Below are 14599 nucleotides of genomic sequence, written 5' to 3'. Positions count from 1 at the left end.
TTTTGTCACATGTATACTTTTCTTTTTTAATTTGATTTATTCTTTATTTTTTTACTCATATATTGTTTCATCTTTTTATCTGCTGTTTTCCCTTGATTATTTTTTTTTTCAATCAATTTTCTTATTTCTTCTTATATGTATGTCTCAATCACAATAAGGGTAGTGTGTAAACGATTTTTAAAAGCACCGACACGCGTCACCCGCAGCACACGATATGCTCCTAATTGGAATTGATTTCTCGACAATTCAGGCAAGATCGACATGAATCATTCGGCAAGAGCATTTAAATGAATTCTCGCCGACATACGTAATATTAAATGCGGGTACCGACTAGCCATCAGGGGGAGATTACCAGGGTAGCTAATTGGTTAATGACTCTTATTTACTCTCATCTTTTTCTCAGTGTTTTCAGTATAATAGTTCAAGTATACGCAATGATCAATTTATTTTCGCTGTAAATTAGAATTATTCGCAACGGAATTCCATGATACGATATCGGAATCGTTTTTTATTAGAAAATGTTTAATATTTAGTAGAGAGATGAAATTTCTTTCTTTTTTTTATAAAATAAACAAATAGAAAGAAAAAAATGCTGCATTTTATATAAATATTCATTTCGTCGCAAATCGATTTGTATATGTGTTGTGATCCGTAAATTATCATAAAGTCACGATTACTTGTTATTTCCGATAAAGCAGATGGCCGGAACTGCAGTCCAGTTTTTCGACATGACCCAGGCAGTTATTTATGCAACACTTAGCGCGTGATTCGAGGGGTGGCTACCGAAACCGGGGTGTGCTACGGCATTTCTGCATCCCCTGCATTCTCACGCGAACGTCGATACGTATGAAAAGAACTACCTGTGCAAAAGTGTCATTTTTCAGACAGGTACACACATGTATATGTGACCCGCTCATTTTCATTGTGTGATTTTTATCGTGACGTCATCAATGGACAGAACACGTCACGATATAACGGTTTTGATAATTTGCCTTTTGAATCCTTGCTTTTCTATCCAAATAATTTATAAATTTCCGATAAAGACAAATGTATTTATTGCATTTATTTTTTATCAATTTCTGATAAATTAAAAAAGAATATCAAATAGAAAATGGATAACATAAAATGGATGATAACAAATCATTGCTTATAAAGGAATATATCACTGCACACTTAATTAATTTAATATAATTTTGTCTATTTTTATATTCATATTAAAGAAAAAAAAAGAGAAAAAAAGAATTTCTATTACACAAAATATATAATAGACTTGATGCAACAATATCTTTTTCTTAATAGTTAAAAAAATGCCGAAGATAACTTTGCAGAAAAAATTCCTCTTTAGAATTTAATGTAATTATTATTCAAATAATGCACTTAAGCATATTTCCCTTCATCGTAAACTTTTTTTTTCGTTTTCATAATATTAAAAATTTAATTATTTAATGTACGTTAAATAATTAACATACACATAGAATTACAGATATCCATTATTATCTTTATTAATTTAATTAAAAGAGGATGTTTTTTCTTCGCATAACAATGCAAAGAAATTAAAAGATTCGCGAATATTCATAGTTTGTTCCATGACTCATTATATGGTGAATATGACGAGTAAACGAAGGAAGAAAGAGAAACATAAGCTATTTCTTGAGCCCTTCGACCCTTCGACCCTTTGGGCCTTCCTGCCCCTGATCCAAAACTACTGGTGTTATTGCACAGTCGCCTGGTTTCGTACATTTCTATACTCACATCTGTCCTATGTTCTCACGCTATTTTCCTTCTATAGAACCTTCGAGTAACGATGAGTTTTGTTATTGAGATTTAGGAAAATTTAAAATCAATGTAATAAAAATATAGAAAAAAATCAATTTCTTTTATAGCAAAGATTGATTAAAAAAATTATATTATAGATTTTTTTTTTATTATTGTATACACTTATTTATTATTGTATACACTTTTGTTTTTTAATTACACATTTTCTATTTAAAGAAATTTATATTTTTTTCGTATATCGTTACTCGTGTTCCACAATATAAAGTAATAATACATACTTAAGACTTTCTGTATATTTTATGTATTAATAACTATAATAGCTATAAATCTTAGGCAATTGGCAGAAATTTCAATTTTGTTTGAAATATACATATTAATATCGTGATAAAATATATTTATTTACATAAAAAAAAAGAAAAAAATTACTTTAAAAGACATTTTAATAATCTCAGTATTTAATAAAAATAGTTAATAATATCAATAAAAGTATGAATGATACATGCAAAAAAAATTTTTTTTTTTTTGATTAATTTAGTTTAAAAAATTTGTAGTGCAAGGAAAATAATTTCTATGATATCTCATTTTGGAATTTATAAATCAATATGTTTGCAGCAAAAATATTGAAAAAAATCTTAAACTTTCTATCTATTAATGTTATAAACTGAGATTTTTCATCAAATTTTTGATAGACAGCAATTATTTTAAAAGATGAAGGAAAAAGTAGCATGTGTGGGAATAATACAGTAGGATAAATGTAAAAATATATAAGAAATAAAATACTTGAATATTTTTATATTTAAGAAATCATACATACGATTCGGGAAACTCGAATGTTACATCCCGCCCAGTCAATTGTTTATACACGGAAGCAAAAGTATCAACCTGTCAAAATAAATTGAAACATAGTTATATACATAAGAAAAATTCGAATAAATAATATTCTATAGAAAAAATAAATATACCTTATGCTCGATATTTGTTTGCTCGTTTTTGTCCAAATGGACTTTAATAATTTGAGATCCATCAAGTTTCACTCTAATACGTTTGCCAACAATCTCTACAGGATATACAATATCTTCTAATAAGGCATCATAAACAGAAGTCAATGTCCGGCTAAACAAAAATAAATTACAAAAAATTAATAAATTTAACTAAATTCAAAATGGAGAAATTATACATTAAATATCTTTTGTAGAATATTTACAGTAATAAAAAACAAAGACAAAATATATACATATATAATAGATAGTAAATAACTAAATTACATTTACATTTAATTATACAAATATAATTAATATATATTGTATTTTTTCTTACCTTCTAGGCCGCTTTTGTTTATTTTTGGTACGAGTTTTTCTTGTTGGTTTTGGTAAAATTTTACGTTCTCCAACAAACATCACATGTTTGCCAGAAAATTTCTTTTCTAATTCACGTACTAATCGTGTCTGTATCTTTTGAAATGCTTTTAATTTGGGTATGGGAACGTATATAATTATAGACTGTAAAGAACAAAATCATCTCAGTACATAATTCTTTGAAGAAATATAATAATAATAAAATATGTTAGAGATAAAGTCTTACCTTCTTATTATTTGTTTCTAATTCTTTTGCCTTGGTAATATAAAGTTCTCTTAAGTGCGATTTTAAATCGCTATTCATTTCCAATTCCAGAAGAGCATTAGAGATGCTTGTCTCGAACTGGTCAGGGTCGGCTCCGCCGCTTTTAATTATTTTTGCATTGGCCGTAAACATCTGAAAAAATTTCGAGGTTAGAATATTGTTTACAAAAGCTATTTACAAATCCGTGCAATATATTCGTCGAAATATTTTATAACAATGGTAACTTAAATGCGGATTCCATATAAATGTCGGAATCGATTGTTTAATACATAAATAAATATTAAATGTGGCATCATATGTGATGTAATGTATCATGAAAGCTGACAGAATCCAGCGTAATCAATATCGTGGATCTATCATCTGAGAAAGATATTGAAAGCTATACATTTTACGAGACTTAAAATATTATATGATGCAAGATTTCATATTTTATTATATATTTTAGAGTCGTAAAAATAAATATTCAAAAACACGCACCTTGCATACTTGACAACCATAAAAAAAAGGAATCAGTAGAAATACAACTGATATGTGGACTTGGACACGTGCACGTTTTTTCTGAGTTTTGACCTCGCCAGAGGCCACTAGTGTAGCTAGTAATTTTTATTATTCAGTTAGTAACATCTTTTTTGTAGTTTAGTAACAATTGTTCGTCGAAAGTGCTAAAATTATACAATAATAAACATTAAAATAATAAAAAAGTTTATTGTAATTGGTAAAGAAACTCCGCATCTTTATTATTTGACAAATTTGTATATTGATGCAAGATTATATATATTTCTTTAAATTCAATCTGTGTTCAGTAACAAGTATTTCCTCAGTAGACGGATTGTTTTAACACAAATAATATTTATATCCAGTTATTTGCAATCAATTGTATATTATTTATTCAATCAAAATTTATATATATATATATATATATATATAAATATATTTAATAAATTTATATATATATATTATTTAATTATATACACAACTGTTTATATAATTAATAATAGTGTAATGGATGCAGCAGACTTGCATGATTCTTCAAATAGAGGTATAGCTCTTGTAATGATAGTTTTGAATGATATAACAATCTATTTAATAATAACAATTATATTTTTTTTCGTTACAGTAGCAGCTTTAGTAGAAAGAAATATTTTACCACAAGGTATATCATTAATCGATCCAGCTGCTGTAGCAAAATCAAGCCGGCAGGATTTAATAGCATTGGTAACAGAAATTGAAAAGGTAATAGTAGAATAATGAAAATTAATATAATAGAATATAATTTTAGATATTTAAATATAACTAATTGTTTAGCTGTATGTATATACATATTGTATATGTTTTTTATCAATAGATTTTCTAATTTTTATATTAACTTATATATAGGCAGATAGATGTATAAAAGCTAATGCATGTAATAAATTACAAGTGATCGCAGAACAGATAAGATTTTTACAAAAGCAAGCTGAGAGTATCTTGTTGGAAGCAGAACGAAATGCAAAGTTACATCATGTAGCTTGTAATTTTATAAAGCAGCCTGGTCATATATATCATTTATATCAACGAGATTCTGGACAATTTTATTTCTCCATGCTTAGTCCAGAGGTAAATAATGCTTTTATGTATCACTAATTAATCTAATAAATATCAAATATTAAATTTTTATTAATTTACACTTTTCTTGAAAGGAATGGGGTAATTCTGCACCATCACAGAGTTACAAAGGTTCTTTTAGATTAGAACATGATCGCTCATGGACTCCAGTATCTGAATTGCAAGCAAAAGACAATGAATTAAATTTGTTTAAAAACTTATCACCTTCTAATAAGATTACAAATACTCTTTTGCAAACAGTTATGTTAAATACTAGTACCTAACAAATTTATTGTTATAATTATCTAAATGTAATTAATATTAACAAATTTTTAAAAAAATTTAAATATTGAAGCCAATATGAAGCATTAATGTTCATACAATGCAATATTTAAAGCACATGTAACAAATATAAAATAAAACATCCATTGCTGAAAACAAATTTCATTAAGATTATCAAATATTTTGAATACCATCGCATAAACACCAGTGCTTGATAGCTCCTTGAACTGATTTAGATATTCTTACTTAGATAATTATTGTAATATTTAAGCAAGAATTAAATTAAAATTGAAGATATAAGAGAATTTGTAACACTACTCAATCAGTTTTTAATCTCTTCATTTGCTATATTCCTAAAAATATAAGGATATATACAGTGAACAATATGGAGAATAGATTCTATTTTTGGTATAATTATAATAAATTATATACATGATTTTGAAGTTCTGTGATACACTTGTTGAAACAATATTTTGTACAAGAGTACATTGTATTATGATAATATTTTAATCCTATTGAGAAATCGATTGTGCAATTAATTAATAATATTTTTGCAATTATATGCAATATGTGTATCAGATCAGAAATATGCAGCTATAATCTAATTATTATCTTTATTCATAATGATCTTTGTATGACTGCAAAAAGATCAATATGATTCTTAGAATCATAATATATTATCTATTTTATATAATTATATATTTCTAAAGGCAGTAGGTAGATTTGTATTTAACTTTGCTTTACTTTTACCATACGGTATCCGGAATACAATTTTCATGAGCAAAATGAATTATTATAGCGCATTCACATACTATCAAAATTTTTAGTTTATATATATATATATATATATATATATATATATATATATATATAATATAAATAATATATAGACCAAAAATTTGAATGTGTATATGTATATATATATATATATATATATATATATATATATATATATATATATATATATATATATTTACACATGCATGTGTGAATGTCTTTTAGCATAATTAAACGTCTATATATGATACAATTATCTTTCTACAGGACGCTTAATTTTTGCAAAATATTTAACATACTCCAAATATTATGGCTATTTTCACATAATAAACTATTTTACCACAAAAACAGTATCAATATAGCATAAGGATCAATGAACACTTTTAATATTTTTTGCCCTTTATATAAAATTAAAGAATGAACAAAACTACGCTCTACACTCTGAAGTAATGCCGATCATTGACGAGGGCGATGACTGCGTCTTGATTTTGATGTTGAACGCATTTGTCAAGTGGTATTCACTTTATGTGCTGAAACATAAATGGAATTTACACACATTATCAAATTAAAATAAATTACATATAAATTTATTTTTAACAAATAACTAAAATCTTACATGAAATTGGTATCCTGAGAGGTGCATCATCGCGTATAATACATTCATGTGTTTGAGTATGGAAGAGATATTGTACCAAAAGTTGCTTATCTTCTCCTACACATGGATCGTAAAATCCAGGTAGTTGGCTCTGCAACATTTCATACAACACAGAGTTATGAATATATTATTAATATTTCAATATATATATATATATATATATATATATATATATATATATATATATATAATTATAGGACACAAAAATTCAACATCAAAGGAGTACAAAAAAATTGTTTTTAAGAGAATACCTTAGATGCTTTGTGAAGAATCAATTTAGAATCCTTGACCAAACATTGTAAAGGAATTGTTACATCTATCATTTCATCCCTATGTCCGCTCTCCTCCGAGGCAGCTCGATCTTGTTGAGGATAAACAAATCGACCATATAAGGCTTTGGTAATAATTAATCCTTTCTTTGACTCCTCTTCAGCTCTTATCCTGCTGACAGTTTCTTTCATTAGTTCGGTGGCAGCTTTGGCCTCCCTTTGTTTCTCCATCATTCTAGACTTATTTAACTCCCTCTGTTTCTCCTTTTCACGTTCCTTGCGCTCCTTTACGACTGGATCAATTATGAGCTTTTTAATGACAGTCCAAGTAATTATGGGTGCTACAGTGGCGTAAAAGATGGGAGCTGGTAGAACCTCGTCGCATAGATGAATAGGAAATGTGTACGATTGCGAGGCGCGACTTAGTCTAATTTTTAATGTGACACCGGTCGGCACACCGACGCGTACAGCTGCTGAGACCGAGCTGTGCTTAGAGACCTTCTTCTCTGCGCCGTATTCGAGGAATGCGCCAAATGTACCGGCTCTGTAAATTATACGGAACATATTATATGCAAAATTTTCTGTCGAAGAAGAATAAAACTCAATAATATTCGGCGACACTAACTTGACACTACCACGAAGCTTGAGTTGTTTCTCTTCCATTTTATAAGTATAGTTAAGGCTAACAAAAGAATGTATAAGCCCGAAATGTATAGAAAACGACGTATACGAACGAGACGTGTCTCTTACAATCATGGTGCTCATGGCACCTTGAATGCCAGCTCGGTATGTAAGATATCCAACTGTATGTTTATCCAACTGCATTGCAAGAGCTATATAAATAAAATATTTCTCTAATAATTTAGATCTCTTAGAACAAAAAAAAATTTTAATTATAATATGCAAGTAATAAAAATAAAAATAATAATTGTCATTATAATATCATTACAATTATATTCAGAAAACGTATATATAAGTGAGCATACTTCCAACATAACCAGCTTTTACACCGTGTGATGTAAATTGCAACATTGTCGCCCCGTCGCAAAACAATCGTTTTGTTAATGTGCGAAATCCTTTGAGAGAGAATGTTGGACCATTGCCAGCTCCCACTTCGACTTCAACCCAACCCTTTGAAGATATCAATCTTTTTGCAGAGATGTTAAAGGAGCCGGAACCCGTACCGTTTTGGGTTCCTAGTTGGCCAGACATAGTCACAGTGTCCCTCAGAGTGAGAGGTGTTTCGATAGACTGTGCAAATGACATCCCACTGACTTCGACGCAAGAAAATAAGCTACTGCTGAAACAAGATTCATGCAAGTCATTTTTGTAATCAAATGTTATAAATTTTAATTATTAAGTAACTAATTAAAAAAATATTACTAAATAATCCAATTTATTTATTAAGTAATTCTTTTTATTACGTTTTATTGTAATAATTTAGATTAATCAATCTTACCCATTGTTATAATCTTCATCGTATTTACTAAAAATATCAGTGGCATTGATGTTTACTGTTACAGTGCCTTTGGGATTTGTATGCTGCTGTAAACGTCTCTCTTCTCTCTCTCTTGCCAATCTCTCGTATTCCTCGCGAATCTCTTGAGGAGTTTTTGTACGCTGTACAATTTCCCATCCTTCTGTTTCTAATCCACGGATTCCCAGTGAATCATATATCGCTCTTTGATGCGGATCGCTCAAAACTATAACAGCCAAGTATTACTTAAGTCTGCACAATTGCACAATTGCACAATAATTAAAAAATATAAATACACATAAAATATCTTGGAATGAAAACTTAATATTGCAAGTAAGTAAAAAAATTTTACTTTATACTTAGTTGTCATATACAATAATAATTCAAGATTCAAAATATTAATTATAAAATAACAAAATAATAATTCTAAAATAATGATAACTTCCTCAAATAAATAAATAATATATATATATATATATATATATATATATATATATATACATATATATAAATATCAGTATTAAGCTATAATACAAACCTTCATATGCTTTCTTTGTACGATTAAAAAGAATCTCTGCTTCCTTTTTAAGTACTGGATCTGTATGTTTATCAGGATGGTAGAGCTTACTTTGTCTACGATACGCATTGCTAATATCTTCAGGACTAGCCTGAAATGTCAAAATAAATTGTTACAAAAGAAGATATATAATAGTTCCCATTATTGAATGATGCAATGATAAAAAGCAATTGAAAAAAAATCAATTTTATCAAAGAGAAGACTGAGAGAAATAAATTTGAAGCAATATTCATTTGTATAATGCAAAAACTAAAGTTTTGCTTTTAGAAAAGAAAAATTGACAGAATAAATAATTTTGAGAGGAAAAATCAAGGAGTAAAGTACAATTGACGATATCGATTTGCGTCGCTAATTTTCTATTTTTAATATTTATGGAAATATCATATTTTGATTATGGAAAAATAGTTTTCTGTAGTAAAGAAACTATTACGTCATTAAAAAGGATGAAGGTGTCACGTGGAGGGCCAGAAACCGTTCTCTACCTCCTGTGAACCGGGTAAAGTTATAAAGCAATTACAACAGGGGGATTGCTCACGTTTCTCGGTATGTTCAGGAAGGTGTAATAGTCATCCTCGATCGTGCTTTCCTGATCACTCTCGTCATCCATTTTAAAACTTGCGAATTTTGTCTACGTTCAATGAGTCTCAATAGGAATCGCGCGATCACCCGTATTTTCTCTCTTAGCTTTTTATAGGTTACGGTACAGAATTGAGATACATATGTATTAGAGCAAGCCGGTAAATATGCGCGCGCGCAGATATATATCGTTTACCGCCTGCAATTTGATGCAATCGATTTTCCTAGACTTCTCGTTAGATGACGCCTGATGTTCGAAATAGAGGGAGGCGAATCTGAAGATCAGATATATATATAGTTTTGAATTATCGTCTCGTCAACTTCCATGTAATTCCATAGTGTCATTATAATGTGAGATATATATGTAATTTAATTTAATAAATTAATTGATTGGAACTAGATTCTTGTAAAAGAAACGACTTTAATTTTTATATAATATATAATTACAGAAAAGTATTTCTCTTCATGCAAGTCACGGTAAAGGATCACGTCATTTGCTGATTAAAATTACTCAAACTCACGGCTAAAATCTCAAGATGGACGTTAATCTACAGATATTCGTGTAAGATGATATTTACAAAATAAATTTTATTAAGTTTATTATATACATATATTCTATATTATTTATTGTATATTGATTGAAGCTTTAGAATCATAGATTTATTTAGATACAAATCGTGAGATAAAAATCGTGAATGAATTTCATTTAGATCGACGAACGTGCTTCTGTTCCGGCGCGGTCCTCCCCGCCCCGATTGACTTATTCGTGAAGGAAGTCTTATATTATTTGTTTGACCAATCTATCGTTCGGAAGCGAGTGGAGAGAGAGGAAGAGAAAGGAGAGAGATTTTTACGAGCGGAGTATAGCGTGACGGGCTGCGAGGGTATCGAAGGGCTCGCGCGCGTGTAAGCAACGTTAGTCGCGGGTAAAACGTAATATTATGCGACGGCGGGTCGCCTTTACGTAAACATTTACGCCTCGTGGCAACACTAAAATATGAAGCCGTCGGAGACGGGATTTCGTGTGGCAGGACCCTCCGTCTAAGCCCGAATAATTTACGAGATTGGCTCTTCTCGCAGCACCGACCTACCTACGTTTCACCGTTGATGATACGCATTCGATATATTATAATACAGAGTGTTTTTCAAATATATATGTATGCGCAACGTAATAAAAAAATGTCATAATGAAGAGGTAAATATAGTGAAAGAAAATTAGATTAAATCAGGTATTTAATTTGAAATTGATTTAATGATCCATCTTAATGATCCATTGGTTTTAATTATTTTATTGCCGGCGACATCGTTAGATAGAGATAAAGAATTTCGAAGATGATAGTATCACTATATTGTATATAATACTATTTAAAATATTAATTTTTTGGAATTAGATCTTGTAAAAGAAATGCTTTAATATTCAAGAACCTACTTTAATCTTGTGTGTGTAATATTATAATTACAGAAAGATATTTCTTCATGCAAGTCACGGTTTAAAGGATTCTTTCCATGATATCTGCTGAAGCTGATTAAAATTTTGAACAAACTTGAGCCAAAATTCCAAGATTGATGGTTCATCTACAGATATTCGCAAAAGATAAGGAAGGTATATGTAAAATAAATTATTTATTACATCATTATTTAATTAGTTTATTACAAAATCTGTGTCGAAAAGTGCAGTTTGCAAAAAAGTGTAACATTGAAAAATAATTATTGATTCTATGTAACAGAATGTTCCGAAGGCGAGGCGAGAGAGAGACGCGAGAAGGTGCTTCTATAGTCACGACTATACTCCCGTGACTATAACGTCTTGAACGGAACGTGACCGCGTGGTAATCGCTCCTGTCTCGCTTTGCCGCGACAAACGAACGACTATAAAACGGCAATAAAACCGAACGGGGGTGAGACTCGAGCACGAGAAAAAGGGGAAAAAGGGAGAGAAAGGTCCAGCCCAGGTCGAGAGAGGCAGTTTGCTTTGACATTGCCTAATCAAAACAGGGACTCCTTTTCCCGTTTCTTTGTTCGTGCCCCGACTAAATCGAAGAATAAAAAGACTCTTTGGTTTCACGATTTACCACTTTTTGATAACCAATTCGTTTGCGTTGAGAGATCGAGATGCAAATACATTTCATCCACTATTGCCTGCTGTTATATATATAAACAAAAATGACTTAAATAGAAAATATGATTCGCTTATTATATGAAAATATAATATCGAATATCACATATATATTAAAAATGTATATAAAAATCGAGACAATATAATATCAGATATCTGTGAAACCTTACGCGTTACTATAATATTTATATTACCCGTGTTACAGAGATAAAAAAGATATAAAAATGTACACTGGATTTATAAAAAGGGTTAATCGTTGCTTCTTGGCGGACCAACTTGTCGATGATAACACACGATAGCGACCGCAGAGACGAGAGACGGGAGGGAAATAGTAGGAACAATCGAACATGATCGGCCAGCCGATGTTGCTAAACACGGTCATTGTGCCGGGTTAACAATACTCCGCTATATCAGCAACATAGGCGTTCGTAAGTCCCAGCATTCGGTCAACAATTCGCGCACCCGGCCATTGCAGCTGTTGAAAAATATCCGGCCGCGCTTTGACCACCGTTGTTCTCATTTGTTTCCGTTCCTGTCGCCAAACTTGCATGATCCGCGATTTTTGTAAATCCTCGGTCAAAGATTATTCCGAAATACGATCTAAATCGCAAATATAATTAAGACAAGACATATGTATTTAGATCATGTATAGTTATTCCTTTTTTGTTTAAAAAAAAAAACAAGAATTTTTTTAAGATAAAAATATAATAATGTTTCGAGCGCATTAAACTTCAACCAATTTTAAACTTCTGTCTTCCAAACAAGGTATGCATTTTAATATAATAATGATAAATTTAAAGCACACAAAATTTCAGATATATCTAAGTTACGATATTTATCTAATGTATATATCGCTTAAAGATCTGTTTCATATAGTCAATTATCATATAGTCAACAAAATATTAGAATAAAATAATTTTCTTAATGGGAGCGTAAAGATAACAAAAAATGCAATATTAACGCGAAATTCTTAAAAACTCTGGATCAGAAAAGCAAAAATATCATACATTATCAATTTTCAACCTTCGAAACACCAATTTCTCTAATCAATCCTGCATTTCTAGTGATCTACTGATCCAGAATTAAAAATCGAGTCATTCGGTTAAATTGAGATCTTGCGAGCAGAAAAATAGCACGATCGCATCCGCGGAATCGACAGCTCCTTATTAAACGGTCAGATCGCATTGGTTCTTTCCCTGATTTGCTCGTCTCCTGTGCGAATCGAATGCGAAACTTTGTCGGAATCGAGTGCGAGTGCGCGCTGAGTCGATGATCCAGAAGGAGGCTTCGACCAATACCGCTCCATCGAGCGGCTCGTGGATGCCCGCCCCAACATGGCGCCGCAGCTTCCGTTTTTATCTTCCCCTCCTTCCGCTCACACTCTCACACCCAAGCGTTTACGCATTTCGCGAGCTATCGGCAGCCGCTTCCTTTTTATCAACACGCATCATTTCTTCACAATTCCTCTTATCCTTTCTGCTTTATAGAGCCCGACAGATGTATCGGAGAATTCGTATAAGGAAAATTATATGGTATAATAAAAAATTTTATATATTTACATAGGATATTCAGATGTTTTGGTGAATACGTTGGATAAAAAATTATTCTATTATTGATTAATGATATTTATTTATGATGCATTTTCTTCAATTGCAATTAGCCAGAACTCTTCCATAGTTTTAATTTTATAATTAGTTGCAATTAACATATATGTATATGTATGACCGTTATAAAACAGAGAGAAAGTTCATAATTTGTAAGATTAATTTAATTTAAAGCTCTACAATCCAAATTTTTCTGTATATGAAATATATAAATAGTTAATTCTAATATTATCGAATAATCATATCTTTACGATGTATTACTATACATATATGCTTAACTTAATATGTTTGACAGTAGTCAGCGGATTTTGACGAATGATTTCATTCTCTTGACCTTAATTCTTGACCTCGATTCTAAATGATTAAGCGATGAAGCAAAACAATAGTTGCTTAACGCGGTTCGTAAAATGCGACATAAGCGTAATTACATAATCTTTACCTGTCGCGACCGACATTTAATCTGTCACGTTCGTTTCCCTAGATCGAACAGCCTCTCTGTCGAAACTGTTTAATTTCCATTTCTTATAAATTTTATATTTCGCAGATTTAGAAAACACATTCTAGAAAAGAATTTAAGAAAAATAAATGCAAATGCCATGATATATTTAATATTATATACTTACGTGACAATAAAACATTACATAGATATATGCATTTATATATCGCTTATTAAATAAATTTGCTATAAAAGTTAATAAATAACATTGATAATACGTCGTCCGATGTACAAAAATTGTTTTATTTTAGTCATTGAATTATTTATAGATACTTCAGCATGTAAAGGTATTTTAATTTCTATAAGTGTTTTAATTTGTACAGATTTTGACAATAAACGAAAAAATCTCGGTTTACATACAAATTACAAATTATAATTTAGAGTATCACATTAAATATGAAGTGTCCCGTATTATTAAAAAATATTTATAAAAAAAAGTTATCTTTTATTTAAATATTCTCTATTTATGAAAAATTTATTGGAGAAAAAAACAGATAGAAAGGCAGACATGACTTTCATAAAGACATTGCTAGAAAACACAATAAGTTTCATTCTTAAATATTTTCGTGAATTATTTTAAATAGCTTATTATTAACAATTTTTCATAAACTTTTTTATATTTTTCTTTCTTAAATTATATACACCTACAAAAAATCATCACACATATATAACGGGTATACAAATATTATTAACAGGGAGAAAGTTAATTCATACAAAAGAGAAATTTCTTTCCCTAAAAATATAAAACTTCGTAAAGATAAAATTTTCATGGGCTATATGTGGTATTTGT

General features: G+C 29.9%; 3 protein-coding genes and 1 long non-coding RNA gene across 7 annotated transcripts; 2 read left to right on the top strand and 2 right to left on the bottom strand.

The window, feature by feature from the left end:
* Window positions 1–2553: 2553 nt before the first annotated feature.
* On the bottom strand, window positions 2554–3953 carry LOC126852818 (40S ribosomal protein S7-like). The gene is made up of 5 exons (XM_050598020.1): window positions 3874–3953; window positions 3358–3528; window positions 3094–3275; window positions 2739–2889; window positions 2554–2658 (listed from the first exon to the last, which is right to left on the bottom strand). The coding sequence occupies exons 2-5, from the start codon at window positions 3526–3528 to the stop codon at window positions 2581–2583; spliced, it is 582 nt and encodes a 193-aa protein (XP_050453977.1). The 5' UTR covers window positions 3874–3953; the 3' UTR covers window positions 2554–2580.
* An 80-nt stretch (window positions 3954–4033) lies between these two features.
* Window positions 4034–6149, top strand: LOC126852819 (uncharacterized protein C1orf50 homolog). Of its 3 annotated transcripts, XM_050598022.1 has the most exons (5): window positions 4034–4111; window positions 4395–4435; window positions 4514–4629; window positions 4774–4992; window positions 5076–6149. In XM_050598022.1, the coding sequence occupies exons 2-5, from the start codon at window positions 4399–4401 to the stop codon at window positions 5262–5264; spliced, it is 561 nt and encodes a 186-aa protein (XP_050453979.1). In that variant the 5' UTR covers window positions 4034–4111; window positions 4395–4398; the 3' UTR covers window positions 5265–6149. The 3 variants fall into 3 exon arrangements, with proteins under 3 accessions (XP_050453979.1, XP_050453978.1, XP_050453980.1); XM_050598021.1 differs by having other exon boundaries at window positions 4035–4435; XM_050598023.1 differs by having other exon boundaries at window positions 4036–4435; window positions 4517–4629.
* An 80-nt stretch (window positions 6150–6229) lies between these two features.
* Window positions 6230–9739, bottom strand: LOC126852813 (dnaJ homolog subfamily C member 11). Of its 2 annotated transcripts, none has more exons than XM_050598013.1 (8): window positions 9553–9739; window positions 8979–9108; window positions 8423–8666; window positions 7950–8263; window positions 7589–7796; window positions 6946–7507; window positions 6656–6785; window positions 6230–6569 (listed from the first exon to the last, which is right to left on the bottom strand). In XM_050598013.1, the coding sequence occupies exons 1-8, from the start codon at window positions 9622–9624 to the stop codon at window positions 6547–6549; spliced, it is 1683 nt and encodes a 560-aa protein (XP_050453970.1). In that variant the 5' UTR covers window positions 9625–9739; the 3' UTR covers window positions 6230–6546. The 2 variants fall into 2 exon arrangements, with proteins under 2 accessions (XP_050453970.1, XP_050453972.1); XM_050598015.1 differs by having other exon boundaries at window positions 7950–8260.
* A 70-nt stretch (window positions 9740–9809) lies between these two features.
* On the top strand, window positions 9810–11837 carry LOC126852822 (uncharacterized). The gene is made up of 5 exons (XR_007687879.1): window positions 9810–9944; window positions 10043–10155; window positions 10304–10788; window positions 11056–11196; window positions 11321–11837. It is a non-coding gene; the product is annotated as an uncharacterized LOC126852822 (long non-coding RNA).
* Window positions 11838–14599: the final 2762 nt, after the last annotated feature.

This window comes from Cataglyphis hispanica, chromosome 11 (assembly GCF_021464435.1).
Source record: "Cataglyphis hispanica isolate Lineage 1 chromosome 11, ULB_Chis1_1.0, whole genome shotgun sequence".
NCBI lineage: Eukaryota > Metazoa > Arthropoda > Insecta > Hymenoptera > Formicidae > Cataglyphis > Cataglyphis hispanica.
The sequence above is the reverse complement of the archived record's forward strand: the minus strand, read 5'-3'. Positions and strand labels throughout refer to the sequence as shown.